General features: G+C 42.6%; 1 protein-coding gene across 1 annotated transcript; it reads right to left on the reverse strand.

Annotated features, from left to right (window-relative positions):
* Window positions 1–6418: 6418 nt before the first annotated feature.
* On the reverse strand, window positions 6419–12645 carry GJA10 (gap junction protein alpha 10). The gene is given in 4 exon segments (XM_032274411.1): window positions 6419–6456; window positions 6459–6539; window positions 6542–8064; window positions 12075–12645. Coding segments are annotated over 3 exon segments (1626 nt in total). The 5' UTR covers window positions 8049–8064; window positions 12075–12645.
* Window positions 12646–19752: the final 7107 nt, after the last annotated feature.

Here is a 19752-nt window from a genome sequence, read left to right on the forward strand (position 1 = left end):
GAGCAGGGCGACTCTAGTACAACAATGTATTATATAATTCCAAGTAGCTAAAAGAATTTGAAATGTTCCCAACACATAAGAATGATAAATATTCAAATTGATGAATATCCCAATACCATGACATGATCATTATACATTCTATGATGCAACAAAATATCACATGTACCTCATGAATGTAAAATATCACATATCAATTAAACATATGTTTTAATAAAAATAAAAAACAGGCCGGGCATGGTGGCTCACTCCCGTAATCCCAGCACTTTAGGAGGCTGAATCACTTGAGGTTGCTTTGAATATCTGTTTACTTTTCTGTACTGTGAGAAAAGGGACTGTGTTGTTCTGTTAGCTGTTTTATCCCAGCACCCAGCATACAGTGCCTGGTATCCAGTAAGCATTCGAAAAACACATCATGGGCCAGGCGTGACGGCTCACACCTGTAATCCCAGCACTTTGGGAGGCCGAGGTGGGTAGATTACTTGAGCCCAGGAGTTCAAAGCTACGGGGAGCCATGATCATGCTACTGCCTTGGAGCCTGGGTAACAGAGCAAGATCCTGTTTCAAAAAACAAAAACAAAAAATTAATTAATTAATTAAGAAATAACAGATTTGGGGATGGTAAAAAGACAAAAATAAGACAGGAAATTTCTCTTTTTGGTCTATATATTTGTGTTGCCTGAATTTTTACAATTTAAACACTTATTTGTCCAAAACAAATATTAAGGAAACAAGTTTCTTATTTAAAACTGTGGTCTAGGTACTACAGATTATATGGTATTAGGAAAGGGAAAATGTTTCTCTGTTTTTCTAGGAGCAAATCTCAGTGCATTCTTCATCTCCCTAACATCCCAAAAGATTGGGAGAGTTCGCAGGGCAACTTTCTTCCTAATGTCAAAATCTCCTTCCTCTACAGCCATAATTCTGAACGCTGGCTGCAAATTAGAATCACCTGGGAGCTTTACAAAGAAAAGAAGGAAGGAAGGAAGGAAGGCAGGGATGGAGGGAGGGAGGGAGAAGAAAGGAGAGAAAGAAAGAGAAAGAAAAAAAGAAAGAAGAAAGGAAGGGAGGAAGGAGGGAGGGAGGGAGGGAAGGAAAGAAGGGAGGGAGGGAGGAAAGAGAAAAAGAAGGAAAGAGAGAAAGAGGAAGGAAGAAAGAGGGAGGGAGAATGGGAGGGAGGGAGGGAGGAGGAAAGGGAGGGAGAGAAGAAAAGGAAAGAAAATCATGGCTCTAGCAGATAGCTTTCTGACCTTCTAAAACACAATAGATTCTCATCACAGGACAATTCTCTGTAAGCAACAGCCTAAGTGGGCAAACAACTATGGTTCTATCAGGAGTCATTTCACTCTGAAATGTCAACTACTGTAATCAGTATATATCTGACTGAGTCATAGAAATTCTGCCATCTTGAACCTAATACAACAAAATAGGCAGTTTACAGTCCATTTATTGAAAGTAGAGGATTATTTGTTTGCTAAACTAATTTCTTTTTTTCTTTCTCTCTCTTTTTTTTTTAAGAGACAGGATCTCACTGTGTTGCCCAGGTTGGGCTTGAATTCCTGACCTCAAGCCATCCTCCCAGCTTGGCCTCCCAAAGTGCTGGGATTACAGGCATGAGCCACCACACTCAACCCCTTACACTAATTTCTAATGAAAGATCCCTCTGTTTACAAGAAGCACCATGTGTCAGCCACTGGTCTGTGGAGATGAGAGCTGTGGCCTCAATTCCCAAGTGTTTCCATCATTTGGGGGGTGAAGTAGACTGTCAACTCTATAATAAGCTTGGGAAAAGGTGACTATTATTAGGAAAGCTCTGTGGCCAAAGGCATTTTTTTTATAATTCCTAGAAACATAAAGAACAAAGAAGGAAGAAAAAAATGAAATAAGAAAGAAGGTTCCAGTCTGGCATGTAAGGCCCTTGGAAGTAACCACTCTGCCCCAGCAACAAATAGAAATCTGAACAAACTAAAAAGTCAGCAATTCTTCTTAGATCTGTTGGAGAAGAGGGGTTACTGCACAAACTACTGCCTTCAAAATTAGAAAGTCTAGGGCATAAAAGATTGAGACCCAGTCATTGGACTATGGAATGTTTCCCCTCCCCACATTCCTTACCACCACACCACTAAAGGTCTTTCTCTTTCCTTTTTCTTGAGACAGGGTCTCACTCTGACTCCCAGGCTGAAGTGAAGTGGCACAGTCCTGGCCACTTGGGAGGCTGAGGTAAGAGAATTGCTTGAGCCTGGGAGGTTGAGGTGGCAGTAAGCCATATCCATGTCACTGCACTCCAGCTTGAGGAACAGAGTGAGACCCTGTCGCAAGAAAAAAGAGAGAGAGAGAGTTTTGCCATGTTGCCCAGGCTGGTCTCGAGCTCCTGAGCTCAAGGGATCAACCTGCCTTGATCTCCTAAAGTGCTGGCATCCCAGGTGTAAGCCACTTAAGATTTTTTTCGTCTCTACAAAATATTGAGATTTCAACCAAAAAAGCACAAAGCATACTAAAGGTAAAAAAAAAAAAAAAAAAGTTTGAAGAGACTGAATGAGCATGAGAATCAGAGTCAGATAGGGCACAAATGTTGGAATTATCACACCAGGAATTTAAAACTATGATTAATATGCTAAGGCCGCTAATGGAAAAAGTAGACAATATATAAGAACAGGTAGATAATGTAAGTTAGGAGATGAAAAGTCTAAGAAAGAATCACAAAAAAGTGCTAGAGATCAAAAACACTGTAAAAAAAATAAAGAATGCCTTTGATGGGCTCGTTAGTAGACTGGACACAGCTAAGGAATGAATCTCTGAGCTTGAGGATATAAAAATAAAAAATTCCAGGACTGAAAAACAAAGACAGAAAACACTAAAGCAAACAAACGAAAACAAAATAGAACAGAATACCCAAGAATTGTGGGACAATTACAACAGGAATAACACACATATAAGCCAGAAGAAGAAACAGAAAGAAAGAGAAGCAATATTTGAAGCTAAAGTACTAATATGCTCCTAAATCTGATGTCAGACACCAACCCACACATCCAGGAAGTCCAGAGAACACCAAATGGGATAAACACACCAACACACACACACACACACACACACACACACACACTACATTTAGGCTTATCATATTCAAATGTCAGAAAATCAAACAGAAAAAAGTATATATTGAAAGAAGACAGGGGCCAGGCACGGTGGCTCACGCCTGTAACCTCAGGCTTTGGGAGTCCAAAGCAGGCAGATGATCACAAGGTCAGGAGATCGAGACCATCCTGGTTAACATGATGAAACCTCATCTCTACTAAAAATACAAAAAATTAGCCAGGTGTGGTGGCTCGCACCTGTAGTCCCAGCAAGATTTCAGGATATAAGGTTAATGTGCAAAAGTCTATGACTTTCCTACATACCAGCAATGAACAAATAAAATGTGAAATTAAAAGCATATGACCAGGCACGATGACTCACGTCTGTAATCCTAGCACTTTGGGAGGCTGAGGCAGGTGGATCACAAGGTCAGGAGATCGAGACCGTCCTGGCTAACACAGTGAAACCCTGTCTTTACTCTGTTTCTTCTTCTGGTTTATATGCATGTTATACCTGTTGTAACTGTCCCACAGTTCTTGGGCATTCTGTTCTATTTTGTTTTTGTTTGTTTGTTTTAGTCTTTTTTATCTTTGTTTTTCAGTCCTGGAGGTTTTTTATTTTTATATCTTCAAAAATACAAAAAATAATTAGCTGGGCATGGTGCCGTGTGCCTGTGGGTCCCAGCTACTCAGGAGGCTGAGGCAGGAGAATTGCTTGAACCCAGGAGGCAGAGGTTGAAGTGAGCTGAGATTGCACCTCAAGACTACACTCCAGCCTGGGTGACAGAGTGAGACTCCATCTAAAAAAAAAAAAAAGTTACATTTCCTCAGTGTAAATTATCTTTTACTCCTACTTATATTTATAAATACAATAAAGTCCATACAGAAAAGAAAAGAGAGAGCTCATCCACTTCAGCTTCATCACCTTCTCTCCAGGATTCTGAACTTGGCTGGCCTCTCCCAAAAAAATAAACTGAAGAATTAAGAAAATCCATCTCAGGCCGGGCGCGGTGGCTCACGCCTGTAATCCCAGCACTTTGGGAGGCCGAGGCGGGTGGATCACGAGGTCAAGAGATCGAGACCATCCTGGTCAACATGGTGAAACCCCGTCTCTACTAAAAATACAAAAAATTAGCTGGGCATGGTGATGCGTGCCTGTAATCCCAGCTACTCAGGATGCTGAGGCAGGAGAATTGCCTGAACCCAGGAGGCGGAGGTTGCAGTGAGCCGAGATCGCGCCATTGCACTCCAGCCTGGGTAACAAGAGCGAAACTCCGTCTCAAAAAAAAAAAAAAAAGAAAATCCATCTCACCTAAAAACTGCTGTATCTCCCTCAACAATACAAAGGCTTCTCTTGCATGGAAGGTACAGAAAAAAGGAAATGGTGAAAATTGTATTTCTGACTTTGCAAATGCAAATAAGAAGCAGTGGATGGTCTGAAGGTAATGAGTTATCCCAATGGATTGTTCACAGTCAGTTACAGATTGAACTTGTTCTACTCTTTTCCCCCTTCTCACTATTGCACTTAACAGGAAAGAGGGAAGGGAAGGGAGGTGGAGGGGAAGGGGAAGGGGAAGGGGAAAGGGAAGGGAAGGGAAAAAGGAAGGAAGAGAGGGAGGAGAAAGAAAGAAAGAAGAAAAAGAAAAGAAAGAAAGAAAGAAGAAAGAAAGAAAGAAAAATTTTTAAAAAGAAGTAGCTGCCATTGGCCAAATAATTCTATTTTTTTTATTTTTAGAGACAGAGTCTCACTCTGTTGCCCAAGCTGGAATGCAGTGGCATGATCTTGGCTCACTGCAGCCTCAACCTTCCAGTCAAGTGATCCTCCCAAGTAGTTGGGACCACAGGCATCCCCCACCACACCTGGCTAATTTTTTTTTTTTTTTTTTGAGAAACAGGGTTTCATCATGTTCCCCAGGCTGGTCTTGAACTCTTGAGCTTAAGTGATTCCCTACCTTGGCCTCCCAAATTGCTGGGATTATAAGCATGAGCCACCATGCCTGGCCCCAAATTATTCTAAAATAATGGTTCTTAACCCTGGCTGCACATTGCACTCACCATGGGAGTTTTAAAAATATTGATTCCTGAATCCTACCCACAGAGATTCTGGTTTTATTATAATTGGAGGGTCCTGGACACGATGGTTTTTAAGCCTCTCAGATGGCTTTAATATGTAGCACAGGTTAAGAACCCTGCTCTAGTTTGGCATAGAGTTCTAAGCACCCATACATTGATCCTAAGCATAGTCTTCTGAATAAATGGCTGATCACTGACAAGAAAAAGATATCAGCTTGAAAGAAGCATTTAGTAAAAATCCAGGTAGGTTGATTTGCTCTCATGGTATGGCTGTAGTACAGTAACATCAGTATCTAAACCCACAGGAGATGTAAAACTGGGGCAGAGGGATTCAGTCATTATTAACACAAAGAATGGAACAAAGGAAGAAACAAGCATGTGAGCTCAACTCGGACGCTCTCCCACAAACCTTGGGGGAATTTTCTCTGTAATGGAAACAGTTGACTATTGGGAGCAGTGAGTAAGCAAGTGTCATCCTTTGTTCCAGAACTGAGAAAAATCCACAGTAAATATCCATTTCATGTTCACAGCGTCTGGGAAATGTTGATCCCACAGTGGTTTTTCATAGAACAAAATTAAAATCAATACAATATTGATTTTTGTCTTTGTAAAATATATCACCAAATATTTGTATACGACTTTGAAATGTCAAAGGTATTAAAACAATGAAGTACACCCTCCTTTTTTGGTAAGATGGGGGCAACTCAAGGTTACAAATGATTCCTCCTCTGGACCGTTTTCCACACTGTGACAGAAGGGCTTTCTAAACTGCAGTTCTGATTCGGTCCCTTCTCTGCTCCACATCCTCTGTCAGTTCCCTATGGCTTCCTTACAGAGCCTCCATGCCCACTCCTCAGCCTTCCCTCCCTCTGCCCCCTCCTACCACCCTGTGCTCTAGCCGCATGCAGCTCCTCAGACAGCACTGCTGTGTCTTGCCTCTTAGCTTTTGTCTGCGCTTCTCCCTCTACCAGGATGGCTTCTTTCATGTGCCCCAGTCCTCCCGGTTTTGGAAACACTTGTCACATTTTTCAAGATTTAGTTCAAAGTAACTTCAACTATGAACTTTTCTCTGACCTATCCATATGACCACTCCCTCCTTTGCTCACTCATTCCCACTAACATGACATCGTACACTTGATATATTTACATGTTTACCTGTCAAATTTTCCTTCTACACTCTAAGCCCTTTGATGTCAGAGACTGTATTTTATCCATTTATATGCCCAGTACTTATAAAGGTGTTTGGTATAAAGTAAGTATTCTCTAAGTTTATTTTATGAATCGAATTTAACTGAATGTATTGAATGAATATTTTATCTCTCCATAAATAATCTCCCTCTCCATCTGCCTCTCTGTCAACACAAATATACATACACACCCCAGGAGTGATGAAAGAAAAAAGCATCCAGATTGGAACAGCTCTTGTGATAGTCCCATGATCGGTAGGGCTGTCTGTCTTACCATTGATGTTCTGTGCCCAGTGACTGAAGGCAGAGGTGAGGAGCTGTTTTCCCGGTGAGGAAAATCCAAGCAGGAGCTATTCTGAGAACTAGCGCTCTCTGAGTCACTGTGCAGATGTCGCTTTTCAGACAGCAATCTGGACAGAAAGCTGCCCTTGCGACTGCCTGGGTGAGATCTGTCTATCCAGAGCCCACTCTCTCTCATGCTGCCTTCACTGTCTCTGCAGTGACTATGAAGATCTGTGAGAGGCTCACCTGAGGGCTCCAGGTCCTGGGACTGCTCCCAGGTTCCTATTGCATGGGATGGACAGTTTCTAGGGGCCATAGTTGTACCTAACCAGGACTGGGATATTGTATTCTGTAAGCCAAATGAGGAATAGTCTGATTGCTGTCCCAGGTGCTGATTTCCACCACTGCCAGCCCAGGGACAAGGGCTGTGAACATGGAGCTGTCCGCTGAGCTGATCCTTCTCAGACCAGTCTTTTTTCCCATTGGAAGGGTCTACTTCAAGTTGCCTGGGCTGTGGGATTTGCCACATGGTTTTAGACTTTGGAACATTAACTCGAATGACTTGCTGTTGATTGTTAGCTTGAAGTGGAGAGATTCTTTCAGGCAAGGAAGAACAAATCATACACTGCTGGGCCACTGAATATTTCTTCAAATGGAATGGAGGAGGGCCTGTTTCATCCTCAATGCCCTCACTGCTGGATTTCTTATAAAGTGTTCTCATAATTTTTCTAATGCCCAGATGAAATATTTCCAGTATGTTGAGTAACAAGGAAATGGCTGCAATGCTGTGCATAAAAAGCATGAAAATTGTCTTCTCAGTGGGCCTGGATACAAAGCAATCCACTGCATTGGGGCAAGGAGGTTGAGTGCATTTGTAAAGGGGGTGCATTTGAAACCCATAAAGGATATATTGGCCTATCATGAATCCTACTTCCAGTACAGATCTGGTCAAGATGTGTAAGACATAAGTACGCAGCAGACATCCTTTCAGAGGGACTTTATGGATCCTCTTCTGCTCCTCTAGCCTCCTCAGTTCCCTATCTATCCTTTGCTGCTCCTCCAAGTCAAGCTCTGGATTCTCCATCTGGGCTCTAAGGTGTGACTTTTTCCTCTGCCTCTCTTTCTCAAAGGCCCTGAGCCTATAAAGTGCATGGCCCATATAGACCAAAGAAGGAGAAGACACGAAGATGATCTGTAAAACCCAGAACCGGATCAAAGAGATAGGGAAGGCATCATCATAACAGATATTGTTGCAACCTGGCTGCCGGGTGTTGCAGGCAAATGCTGACTGTTCGTCATCCCAGACATCCTCAGCAGCCACACGAAGTACCAACATTCGGAAGATGAAAAGGATGGTCAGCCAGATTTTCCCCACTATGGTTGAGTGGGAGTGAACTTCCTCTAGGATGCCACCCAATAAGTTCCAATCCCCCATGGTTAAAGACTAATGTCTGAAATATACAGAAAACAGAGATTAATAGTACCCATGGTTGTAATATATAGACACAGACTCAAAAATATAGCAGGTTCTTTTGTATGTCTGCAAAACTATGAAGGATCTTCCAGCCCTAATATTTACAGCCCATGCTTAAAATAAGATATTTCTTAAGATATTAATTTTTGAAAAAACACTAAAGACCCCACCATTTCACCAAGTTTCCATCCTATCCTCTTTTACTCCCCCCACACAGATGCCTGTTATTCTAGTATACTAATAGGCCTCCGTATTTGCACAATTGATTCTAATTGCACCATTGTATTCATTTTTCTATCCATATGAGATGCTCTATTTACCATACATCTGACATGATCTTAAAGGAGTCTCAATTTCTCAGGAAGTATTCCCTAACCATCCCAAGTTGTAATTTTCCCATTCCAGAATTCTCACAACATTATTGTTAATACTATTCATCTGGGACTGTGCCTAAATGAGTTTTGTGATGGTTGTGGCTTATGTTCCCCTTCCTGGAAGTACCCTTGCAGATAGAGACTCTAAAGCATGTTGCTCATTGCACACAGAAGCCTTCAACATATAATAGTGAACAGAATTGTCTTTTCACTTTAAAATTCTGTTCCTTTACCCTATCACCAAAATAACCATCAACAGCCAAAATAAAGTAAATCCTCATGTTATGTTATACAGGGCTTTCACTGCAAGACAAAATATAGGTAAAGAAAATATAAATCAATCAAGTAAACCCTCAGGAACTGGCTCATATCAGGGTAGCAGCAAAGATTAGGCAGACACAGACACAATAACACATAATTACATCCATTAAGCCACATCTGGAACATCATGTTTTCCTGGAATTTTTGCTAACTTAGAAGAAAAGTGAATATAAACTGCTTCTCTAGCAAGCTTAGGATCTGGGAAACAATCCAGGTGTAGCTGACATGAACAGTTACTTCGTTTATCCCAAAAAGCTGGTGTTTTTCAAGGTTCAGTGAAAAAACTTAGTAGGTTAAAGTTTTCCAAGATGTGGAAGGCTTCTAGATAAAAAAGATATAGAGGAAAAATAGGAAAGCATTATTAAGTTAAAATAGATAATGAGGCCAGGCACGGTGACTTACACTTGTAATCCTAGCACTTTGGGAGGCCGAGGCGGGCAGATCACTTGAGGTCAGGAATTTGAGATTAGCCTGGCCAAATGGCAAAACCCTGTCTCTACTAACAATACAAAAATTAGCCAGGTGTGGTGGTGCACATCTGTAATCCCAGCTACTCAGGAGGCGAAGGCAGGAGAATTGCTTGAACCCAGGGTGGGGCAGAGATTGCAGTGAGCTGAGATCATGCCACTTCACTCCAGTCTGGGTGAAAGAGCAAAACTCTGTCTCAGAAAACAAAAAAAGACAATGAAACAATTATCCCCTTCCATAATTCATTCATTCAGTAATATTTGCTAACATCTTTCTATTGGCCAGGTGGAGTGGCTCATACCTGTAATCCCAACACATTGGGAGACTGAGGTGGGTGGATCACTTGAGGTCAGGGGTTCAAGACCAACCTGGCCAACATGGTGAAACTCCGTCTCTACTAAAAATACAAAACTTAGCTGAGCATGGTGGTGCATGCCTAAAATCCTAGCTACTCAGGAGTATGAGGCAGGAGAATTGCTTGAACCCAGGAGGCAGAGGTTGCAGTGAGCCAAGGCCTGGGAGACAAAGCAAGACTCTGTCTCAAAAAACAAAATAAAGAAACTCAAACGGCTATCGCCTAGGCATTGTTCTAGATGCCAGGAATTCAAATAACAGGATATATTTGGTCCCCAATCTCACAGTACTTGATCACTAAGGACTCCCACTTAATCTATAAAATGAACCAAGGCTGATAATACAAAAATGAATGTCAACCCCAAAAAAAATAAGAGAAAAAACTTGGAATCCTCAGATTTTTTTTCCTATTCCTCCCCCCCAAAAAAAAATTGATTCCAGATAGAACAAAATATTAATTATAAAAAAGTAAGCCATAAAAGTATTAAAATAAATTATAAAATAATATGTTTTGTGACCTTGAAGTAGAAGGCTTTTTAAGCACATCAGTGCCAGAAATTATAATTAGAAAAAGTATAGATTCTAGCTGGCATGGTGACTCATTCCTGTATTCCCAGAACTTTAGGAGGTGGAGGTGGGAGGACTGTTTGAACCCAGGAGTTACAGACCAAGCTAAGCAATATAGCGAGGCCCTTGTCCCTACAAAAAATAAATGTAAAAAGTTGGCCAGGCACAATGGTGAGTGCCTATAGACCTAGCTACTTGGGAGGCTGACATGGGAGGATCACTTGAGCCCAGGAGTTTGAAGCTACAATGAGTCATGATTGCACTACTGCAGTCCAGCCTGGGTGACAGAGTGAGACTCTTCCTCAAAAAAAAAAACAAAAAACAACAAAAAAACAGATTCTATCAGCAAAACTGAATGGTAAAGGTGGAGATATCCAAAGGCATCTGGGTCTAGAGAATAACAACAACAAAAATGGTACAAAAAGGAGATACACTAAATAGGTAGAAAGGATCACTCAAAGACAAAAAGAAAAAGTAAGACAATGACAGAAGGGAATAACACAGGGGAAAAAAGAATCTACAGATAAACATGAGAAATGGCCAAGGAGAGAGAGGAGGAAAACCATGAGGATGGTGTCTCTGAAACCAAAGCAGAGTTTCAAGAAGGGGAATAGTTGACAAAGCCAAATACACACACACACACACACACACACACACCACTATTTAAATAAATTTAATTTAATGGTGATATACCATGCTCAAGGATTGAAAATTGCAATATAGGTAAAGATGTCAATTCTCCCCCAAATTAACTAATCCAAAGGTTCAGTGTGAAATTGTAAATCACTAAGTAAAACAAAACTATAAATGTACATGTATATGTATGCACATATCCATGAGATGTATATGTATATGATTTTATTGAGAATGAAGAAAAAAATGCAGAAGGATACACACCAGGAATTCGTATAGGTTACCTGAGGTCTACTGAATGTGATGAGAGTGGAGAGAAAGTTAAGGTGGATAAAAGAGAGGCAAAAAAGAGAAAGGAAAGGAAAAAAGAGTTCTAAGAAAGCATGACTGATTTTTTATCAAAAGTGTACATTATGTAAATTTTTACCTGTATGTACATATATAAATATAAATAAATTTTTAATAAAATTGAAAAAGTGGTAGATAATCTCAGAATTTGGAAGAGTTATTAGTAAGACTTTTATAATTTACTCAATGTACTTGTGAATTGTTTGAAATTCAAAAATTAAGAATGCAGCCATTTATATTACTTGCAAATAAAAATCAGATATTAAAATTCAGGACTCATATCTCATTAACCAAAAGCAATAATTTACTAAATTCTATCCTGTCTTAAAGAGTTTTGGTATTTTTCCATAATTATTTTCTTAAAAAATTCTAGTTATTATTCTTTATTTTACAAACGGATTTCCTCTGCAGGTAGATAACTGGAAAAATAAATAAATAAAGGATTTCTTTAGCACTTTAAAAAAAACCTATAGCTTCTATTTTCTGTAGAAACCCAGAGGTGGGAAAGCTAACTCATGTCAATTTTACTCCTGTTTGGCAGTGTTAAGCTATATAATACTTCTTTTTGCCACTGTGTCTTTAAAGTGTGGAAATTATTCTTTTTAAATAGCAAGTAAAGGAAAACTGAGCTTAACCTATATGAAAAACAGAAATACAATCTTACATATTAAAATACAAGACATTTTTTCCTTTAGACAACCAGTCCATTTTCTAAAAATAACTATTTCTTACCACTAAATTAGTGTGGGTCTTAGAAATATTCTTGAATTTTCTTTTATTTATCAAATACAAATTTAGCACCTCCTATGTAAAAAGCTGATGGTCCTTTTCATCATATTATTTCAGATCTTGTCTTTCTACCCCCACAAGGAGTTTCTATATATTTCTCATAAACAAGAGAGTCCACATATTTACTACTTACCTTATGGGTGAACAAAAAAATCACGATTGGGTTCTCAGAACCTTAAAGTTGCACTGTGTGTGGCTCATTAGTGGAAAAATTGCTGCTGGTTGCAGATATAAAGGCTCTGATCAGGTGGCTGTGGGGCCCTAATCCAGAATGAGCACAGTTATTTTGATCAATGGAGTCTAACCTAGTCCTCCCCCAAGGTTCAAAATGTCCTCTGGTGCTTTGCAATTTTCTTACAGTATTTTTATTTAATTGATACCAAGCTGGGACCTCTCCTGGTGTATCATATTTGGAAATGGAAAGTGAAACAAATGAGAATTTTCGTTTTGCATTGGTGAATGCATACAGTAATTTAAGTTCGGGCACATTTCTTTCAGTCTGTTGATTGTTCTAGGAATCGATGTTCACAGATCAATGAGTCATGTCCGATTTCATAAACAGCTGCCTGGGGTGAGTCTGGCCTCATAAATGTGAACAAATAATAATGGAGTGGAAATCAAACCTAAAGTGTTATTGCAAATCATGCCATGCTTGAAAGAAGTAACATCTCAAAAAGAGAATAAACATATGTAGAGTTGGATGTGATGGTTCATGCCTATAATACCAGCACTTTGGGAGGCCAAGGCGGGAGGATTGCTTGAGGCCAGCAGTTGGAGACCAGCCTGAGTAACATTATGAGACCCCCATCGTTACAAATAATAATAACAATTAACAGGACATTGTGATGCATCCCTGTAGTCTTAGCTACTCAGGAGACTGAGGAGGAAAGATAACTTTAGCCCAGGAGTTCAAGGCTGCAGTGAGCTATGATTGCACCACCCGTTCCAGCCTAGGTGACAAAGCAAGACTCTCAAAAGAAAAGAAAAGAAGGCCAGCATGCAGTGGCTCATGCCTGTAATCCCAGCACTTTGGGAGGGTGCAAGCAGATCGCTGGAGCCCAGGAGTTTGAGACTACCCTGAGCAACACTGCAAAACCCTGTCTCTACAAAACAATACAAAAATTATCTGGGCATGGCGGTGTGCACCTGTAGTTCCAGCTACTTGGGAGGCTGAGGTGAGAGGATCGCTTGAGCCCAGGAGGTGGAGGCTTCACTGAGCTAAGATCGTAATACTGCACTCCAACCTGGGCAACAGAGCAAGACTCCGTCTCAAAAAAAAAAAAGAAGCCGGGCGAGGTGGCTCACGCCTGTAATCCCAGCACTTTGGGAGGCCGAGGCGGGTGGATCACGAGGTCAAGAGATCGAGACCATCCTGGTCAACATGGTGAAACCCCGTCTCTACTAAAAATACAAAAAATCAGCTGGGCATGGTGGCGCGTGCCTGTAATCCCAGCTACTCAGGAGGCTGAGGCAGGAGAATTGCCTGAACCCAGGAGGCGGAGGTTGTGGTGAGCCGAGATCGCGCCATTGCACTCCAGCCTGGGTAACAAGAGCGAAACTACGTCTCAAACAAAAAAAAAAAAAAAAAAAAAAAAAAAGAAAAGAAAAGAAAAATAGGAAAGAAAAAATATAAACCTCCCCCTCCCCCTCTCCTCCTCCTCCTACTTCCTCTTCTTTCCCCTCCCCTTCCTCCTCTTCCTCCTGCTTGGACCTGGAGGGTTCCCGAGGGTGGTGCCGCTGGGTACCGGTGCTGCACAGCCTGCTCCCTAGATGCAGACACCCACACAGTCAAACCCTACAGACTCCATCTTCCAGGAAGGTCCACAGCTAGCAGCCACCTGCCTCCCAGGCCCCAGCACAGGACACGCGGGGTGCGAGGCCACACAGCGCCAGACCCTCCACCGGGCCGCGAATGGCACGGAGCTGCCTCGAGGTGAGCAGGGGCGTGGGGGCCGGAGGGTGTGCAGACGTCCTGGAGGCTGAGGGCTGCCCCTCAGAAGCTGGTGCTCATCGGAACTTGCTGCTGGCCCGAGTCGCTCCCCTGGCTCCCTTCTCTGGGTGGAACTTCACGTGGATCTGATTGCGCAGCACAGCTGCCCTCAGTATCCAGCCTTTGGCGCCGTGCTGAAACTCCCTGCCCATCCGCAGAGACTTCTAGAAGGTGGTGCTGCGCTAATCCACATCCTGGACATCCAGGATCTTGCTGTGCGAGTCCACTGGAGTGCTGATCAGCCCCTCCCGGATCCGCTGCGTCAGCCCACCTTCCCGGGCTGCCACTGTGGGGCTCAGGGCACTGCCACCCCTGTGCGTGTTGAGGGCGCGGCTGCGAATCTGGGCCTACAAGGTCCTGACGGTTCGGTGGGGGGAGGGCAGTGGGGGAGGCACACATGTCCGAGAGCAGATTGTCCTACGTCTCCTTTTGTGTGTGTGTGTGTGTGTGTGTGTGTGTGTGTGTGTGTGTGTGTGTGACAGAGTCTCACTTTTTTTTTTTTTTAATCGTATTTAGGTTCTAGGGTACATGTGCAGATCATGCAGGATTGTTGCATAGGTACACACATGGCAGTGTGGTTTGCTGCCTCCATCCCCCGCCCCCCCCCCGACATCTGGCATTTCTCCCCATGTTATCCCTCCCCTACCTCCCCAACCCTCCGCAGTCCCTCCCTTGGCCCCCCCAACAGACCCCAGTGTGTGATGTTCCCTTCCCTGTATCCATGTGTTCTCATTGTTCAACACCCGCCTATGAGTGAGAACATGCGGTGTTTGATTCTTGTGTCAGTTTGCTGAGAATGATGGTTTCCAGATTCATCCATGTCCCTACAAAGGACACGAACTCATTTTTTTATGGCTGCATAGTATTCCATGGTGTTTGTGTGCCACATTTTCCTTGTCCAGTCTGTCGTCGATGAGCATGTGGGTTGGTTCCAGGTCTTTGCTATTGTAAACAGTGCCGCAGTGAACATACGTGTGCATGTGTCTTTTTGATAGAACGATTTATAATTCTTTGGGTATATACCCAGTAATGGCATGGCTGGGTCAAAAGGAATTTCTATTTCTAGGTCCTTAAGGAATCGCCACACTGTCTTCCACAATGGTTGAACTAGTTTACACTCCCACCAACAGTGTAAAAGCGTTCCTATTTCTCCACAACCTCCCCAGCATCTATTGTCTCCAGATTTTAATGATCACCGTTCTAACTGGTGTGAGGTAGTATCTCGATGTGGTTTTGATTTGCATTTCTCTAATAATCAGTGATGATTAGTGTTTTTTCATATGTTTGTTGGCCTCATGTATGTCTTCTTTTGAAAAGTGTTATATCCAGGCCGGGCGCGGTGGCTCACGCCTGTAATCCCAGCACTTTGGGAGGCCAAGGCGGGTGGATCATGAGGTCAAGAGATCGAGACCATCCTGCTCAACATGGTGAAACCCCGTCCCTACTAAAAATACAAAAAATCAGCTGGGCATGGTGGCGCGTGCCTGTAATCCCAGCTACTCAGGAGGCTGAGGCAGGGGAATTGCCTGCACCCAGGAGGCGGAGGTTGCGGTGAGCCGAGATCGCGCCATTGCACTCCAGCCAGGGTAACAAGAGCGAAACTCTGTCTCAGAAAAAAAAAAAAAAAAAAAAAAAGGAAAAGTGTTATATCCTTTTCCCACTTTTGGATGGGTTTGTTTGTTGTTTTCTTGTAAATCTGTTTAAGTTCTTTGTAGATTCTGGATATTAGCCCTTTGTCAGATGGGTAGATTGCAAAAATTTCTTCCCGTTCTGTTGGTTGCTGGTTCACTCTAATGTTGGTTTCTTTTGCTGTACAGAAGCTGTGGAGTTTAATTAGGTCCCATTTGTCTATTTTGGCTTTTGTTGGCAATACTTTTGGTGTTTTAGTCATGAAGTCCTTGCCTATGCCCATGTCCTGAATGGTTTTGCCTAGGTTTTCTTCTAGGGTTTTTATGGTATTAGGTCTTTAATTTAAGTCTTTAATGCATCTGGAATTAATTTTAGTGTATTTGTATCCCAGACTGGAGTGCCAGGCTGGAGTGCAGCGGTGCCATCTTGGCTCACTGCAACCTCTGCTGGGATTACAGGCGTGCAACACCACGCCCAGCTCATTTTTTGTTTTTAGTAGAGACAGGGTTTCACCATCTTGGTTGGCCAGGCTGGTCTCGAACTCCTGGCCTCAGGTGATCCACCCACCTTGGCCTCCCAAAGTGCTGGGATTACAAGCGTGAGCCACCTTATCTGGTTGAGGTTGATTATTTGTAATTCAATTTTACCTCCCTTAACTTTATTGTTGTCTGAATTTACCTTAGAGATTACACATACATCCTTTACTTATCAATGTTTAATGTTCTGCCTCTGATGAAATGCATTCAAGGTATTACATTCATTACTTTTCAGGTGACTTTTAACCTAATGCTATACAAATACACTTATTAATACATCATATGTTTTTACCTCTAGTTAATTCTGACAGACAATTTGTACTCTGGGCTGATGTGCCAGGCTAGTGGGATTTTAATGTCACCTGTCTACCTTTCATTATCATCCTTTTTAAAAACTACATGACCGAAAATAGAATAGGCAGGTGATACTGATGAACTACCAGTAATTTTGTGCACTTCTACATTTTATATGGAAAAGAGCAGGCTTACAAATGTGCCTTAGAGCTGTGATCTGAAACCCTCATTAGGTTCTAGTGATGCCCTTGCAGTCAACACCTCTAAGATGGCACTCAGATTATGTGCCTGAGAGGTGACTAGTGGAAGATGCTGTACATTGAGAGTTTGGAGTCCTGGCCTGTTGGCACTGGGCAGGCGGATCACAAGGTCAGGAGATCGAGACCAGCCTGGCTAACATGGTGAAACCACATCTCTACTAAAAAATACAAAAAAAAATAGCTGGGCGTGGTGACACATACCTGTAGTCCCAGCTACTCAGGAGGCTGAGGCAGGAGAATCTCTTGAACCCAGGAGGCAGAGATTGCTGTGAGCCAAAATCTTGCCACTGCAGTCCAGCCTGGATGACAGAACGAGACTCCATCTCAAAAAAAAAAAAAAAAAAAGAAAGAAAAAATGGAAGTCAATCTCACACACACAAAAAAACAGCAGAATATCCTAAATAAAACATTAGTAAACTACATCCAGCAATATGTTTATATATATATAATACATTACTTCAAAGTTGTGTTTATTATTGTGTTGACAAGGAGTTTTAAGAAAATAAGGAGGCTGGGTGCAGCAGCTCATGCCTGTAATCCCAGCACTTTGGGAGGCCAAGGTGGGTGGATCACCAGAGGCCTGGAGTTCGAGACCAGCCTGGCCAATATGGTGAAACCCTGTCTCTACTAAAACTACAAAAAATTAGCCAGGCATGGTGGTGGGCACCTGTAATCCCAGCTAGTCAGGAGGCTGAAGAAGGAGAATCACTTGAACCCGGGGGACAGAGATTTCAGTGAGCTGAGATCACAGCATTGCATTCCAGCCTGGACAACAAGAGCAAAATTCCATCTCAAATAAATAAATAAATAAAGTAAAAATAAAATTAAGTTTATTCTGAAACTGCAAGGTTTAATTTTTAATGATTTAATTTACCATATTTAATAAAGGGGGAAATAAATAAGTTTTTTTTTTTTTTTTTTTTTTTTTTTTTGAGCTGGAGTCTCACTGTCACCCAGGCAGAGTACAGTGCCACAATCTCGGCTCACTATAGCCTCTGCCTCCTAGGTTCAAGTGATTCTCCAGCCTCAGCCTCCTGAGTAGCTGGGATTACAGGTCTGCGTCACCATGCCCAACTAATTTTTGTGGTTTTAGTAGAGACGGGGTTTCACCATGTTGGCCAGGCTGGTCTGGAACTCCTGACCTGAAGTGATGCACCTGACTTGTCCTCCCAAAGTGCTGGGATTACAGGTGTGAGCCACTGCACCTGGCCTAGAAAGAAATTTTTGTAAGCTGATAAACAGTATACATTTTTTCTTCTTTTTCTGAGACAGAGTCTCACACTGTCTCCTAGGCTGGAGTGCACTGGCATAATCATGGCTCACTGGAGCCTTGACTTTCCAGGCCCAAGCAGCCCTCCCACTTCAACCACCGAAGTAGCTGGGACCACAGGGGTGTGTTACCACACTCCAGCGCCATGACATCTGGCTAATTTTTTTTTAAGACAGTCTCATTCTGTCACCCAGGCTGGAGTGCAGTGGTGCCATCTCAGCTCACTGCAACTTCTGCCTCCTGATTTCAAGTGATTCTTGAACCCAGGAGGGCTAATTTTTTGTATTTTTAGTAGTGATGGGGTTTCACCATGTTAGCCAGGATGGCCTCAATCTCCTGACCTCGTGATCCACCCGCCTTGGCCTCCCAAAGTGCTGGGATTACAGGCGTGAGCCACTGCGCCCGGCCCTGGCTAATTCTTTTTTTATTTTTGTAGAGACAGGGTCCCACCATGTTGCCCAGGCTGGTCTTTAACTCCTGGGTTCAAGTGATCATCCTGCCTTGGCCTCCCAAAGTGCTGGGATTACAGGCATGAGCCAGTGCACCCTGCCAAACTTTGTGTCCTTGATGTAGAAGCTGGTAAAAAAGAAAAATAAATAAATGAGTAAATAAAAGAAAGCAGGGCCTCAAATATGAACACCTGTGTTCATAATACTCCACGGTAGCCTAAATGTGGAAACAATCCAAATGTCCACTGAATGGTTAAATAAAAAGTGATAGGCTGGGCACAGTGACTCACCCCATAATCCCAACACTTTGGGAGACTGGGAGGGAGGGTTGCTTGAGCTCAGGAGTTCAAAACCAGCCTGGGCAACATTGCAAAACCACATCTCTATAAAATATACAAAAATTAGCTGGATATGGTGGTATGTGCCTCCAGTCCCAGCTACTTAGGAGGCTGAGAGGATCACTTGAGTCCAAGAAGTCAAGGCTGCAGTGAGCAGTGACTGCATCATTGCATTCTAGTCTGAGCAATAAAGTGAGACCAAAAAAAAAAAAGTAAATAAATAAATAATAAAATAGACCAGACATAGTGGTTCATGCCTATAATCTCAGCACTTTGGGAGGCCAAGGTGTGTGGATCACTTGAGACCAGGAGTTTGAGACCAGCTGGGCCAACATGGTGAAACACTGTCTCTACTGAAAATAAATAAATAAATAAATAAATAGCTGGCCATTGTGGCGCACACTTGTAGTCCCAGCTACTAGGGAGGCTGAGGCATGAGAATCGTTTGAACCTGGGTGAGGAAGTTGCAGTGAGCTGAGATCATGCCACTGCATTCCATCTTGGGCAACAAAGAGAGACTCTGTTCCCAAAAAAATAAAATGCCGTAGATGCATATGATGGAATATTATTCAATCTTAGAAACGAAGAAAATTCTGACGTACTCTACAACATGGATGAACCTTGAAGATATTATGCTAAGTGAAACAAGCCAGACACAAAAGGACAAATATTGTGTGATTCTACTTTTTTTTTCCTTTGAGATGGAGTCCTGCTCTGTCACCCAGGCTGGAGTGCAGTGGCGAGATCTCAGCTCACTGCAACTTCCACTGCCTGGGTTCAAGCGACTCTCTTGCCTCAGCCTCTGAAGTAACTGGGATTACAGGCACACACCACCATGCCAGCCAATTTTTTTGTATTTTCAGTAGAGACAGGGTTTTGCCGTGTTGGCCAGGCTGGTCTCAAACTCCTGACCTTAGGTGATCCACCCGCCTTGGCTTCCCAAAGCGCTGGGATTACAAGCGTGAGCCACCATGCCCAACCCGATTTCACTTCTCTTTTTGAGAATGGAGTCTTGCTCTGTTGCCCTGAGTGGCATGATCTCAAT

Source organism: Sapajus apella, unplaced genomic scaffold (genome assembly GCF_009761245.1).
Source record: "Sapajus apella isolate SASKATOON/1434 unplaced genomic scaffold, GSC_monkey_1.0 scaffold6, whole genome shotgun sequence".
In the NCBI taxonomy this organism is placed as follows: Eukaryota; Metazoa; Chordata; class Mammalia; order Primates; family Cebidae; genus Sapajus; species Sapajus apella.